The sequence below is a fragment of the Hipposideros armiger genome, unplaced genomic scaffold, assembly GCF_001890085.2.
Source record: "Hipposideros armiger isolate ML-2016 unplaced genomic scaffold, ASM189008v1 scaffold_168, whole genome shotgun sequence".
Taxonomy (NCBI): domain Eukaryota; kingdom Metazoa; phylum Chordata; class Mammalia; order Chiroptera; family Hipposideridae; genus Hipposideros; species Hipposideros armiger.
Genome location: NW_017731518.1, coordinates 2,951,623 through 2,952,847, shown reverse-complemented (window position 1 = coordinate 2,952,847; position 1,225 = coordinate 2,951,623). Strand labels below are relative to the sequence as shown.

Below are 1,225 nucleotides of genomic sequence, written 5' to 3'. Positions count from 1 at the left end.
CCTCTCAGCTAGAAAATGGTACAGTGGGGATTCCAGCCCAGGTCTTTTTGACTATAAAACCTTTTTCCCAGTCCCATAATTGTTTTTCTTTAGGCAAACATAGGTATTTATTTGTAGGGTAATGTGTTGCTTTTTTTTTGTTTGTTTGTTTGTTTGTATTTTTTTCTGTGATAATGGATCCAGTGGTTAAAAATATTACTCAATATAATACTACCGTGAGAAGGAAGTTGGCTCTAATGAATATAAAAGTCTTTTTTGTTCAGTAGGTATATGAATTGGTTAAGCTCATGATCTCATCATACCAGTTGGTTTGAAGTAAAGCTCAAGAAATAACAACTCAAATCTTTTAAGTAAATTATGAAATAAGTATAGTGCCTGTTTATAAAGGACTACTGTTTTATTTATTTACCAGGGGCTACAAGGAAAATAAAACATTTGATTCTCAGCCTTCAAGGAGCTTAAAATGTAGGAAGACATTTTCTACAAAATTACTGAAGTCAGCATAGTCAGTGAAAGCTGAGAGTGAGAAAAATATATGGAAAGGTGCTAGATGGAATAAAGCTATAACTCTGGTTTTGAAAAATAGTAGAACGGGGATGAGAATTGGGTTAGAGACTTAGTTGTGTCACAAGTTTCTTACTCTTTTTTATTCCTTGGTTTCCTCATCTATAAAGCGATAATAGTAAAACCTACCATACCTAGCTTGAATATTTGTTAAGAATCAAAAGGAGAAAATACATGAGCATCTATGCATTATTATAACAATAGAAAACACCATATTACTGAGGGAAATCGAAAGGAAGCTATAATTATAAATAGTAGCAAAGGAATATTTCCTTTTACATGATGTCTCCATTCCTCTGTTTCAACAGGAGAATGCCACACTGCTGTCATTCAGGCAGTAGAAGATTTGGATCTGTCTAAAGTCCTTCCTTTAGGTCGTCAGCATGGTATCTTAAATAGCCTCGAAATAGTGTTGAAGAACATTAGTCATCTGATCAGCACATACTTACCAAAGATTTTGCAGATATTGCTCTGCATGACAGCAACCGTATCGCAAATCCTTGACCAACGAGAAAAGGTGAGAGAGACTCACTGTATATGCTTTTGGGGGGCTAATATGAGTCTGTGTTTTATTTGGGAAATTTGTTGGGACCTGAACACGAGTATCTACTTTCCAGGTTAAATCTTTCTTATGTAAAGTGTCTCTTTAAAACAGTTTTCC

At 34.6% G+C, this 1,225-nt stretch overlaps 1 protein-coding gene across 1 annotated transcript in view; it reads left to right on the top strand.

The window, feature by feature from the left end:
* Positions 1–1,225, top strand: part of LOC109387761 (small subunit processome component 20 homolog) — a 103,994-nt gene that overhangs the window by 43,697 nt on the left and 59,072 nt on the right. The window contains 1 exon segment of the mRNA XM_019651865.1: positions 796–1,081. Within this exon segment, the coding sequence (XP_019507410.1) occupies positions 796–1,081 (286 nt within the window).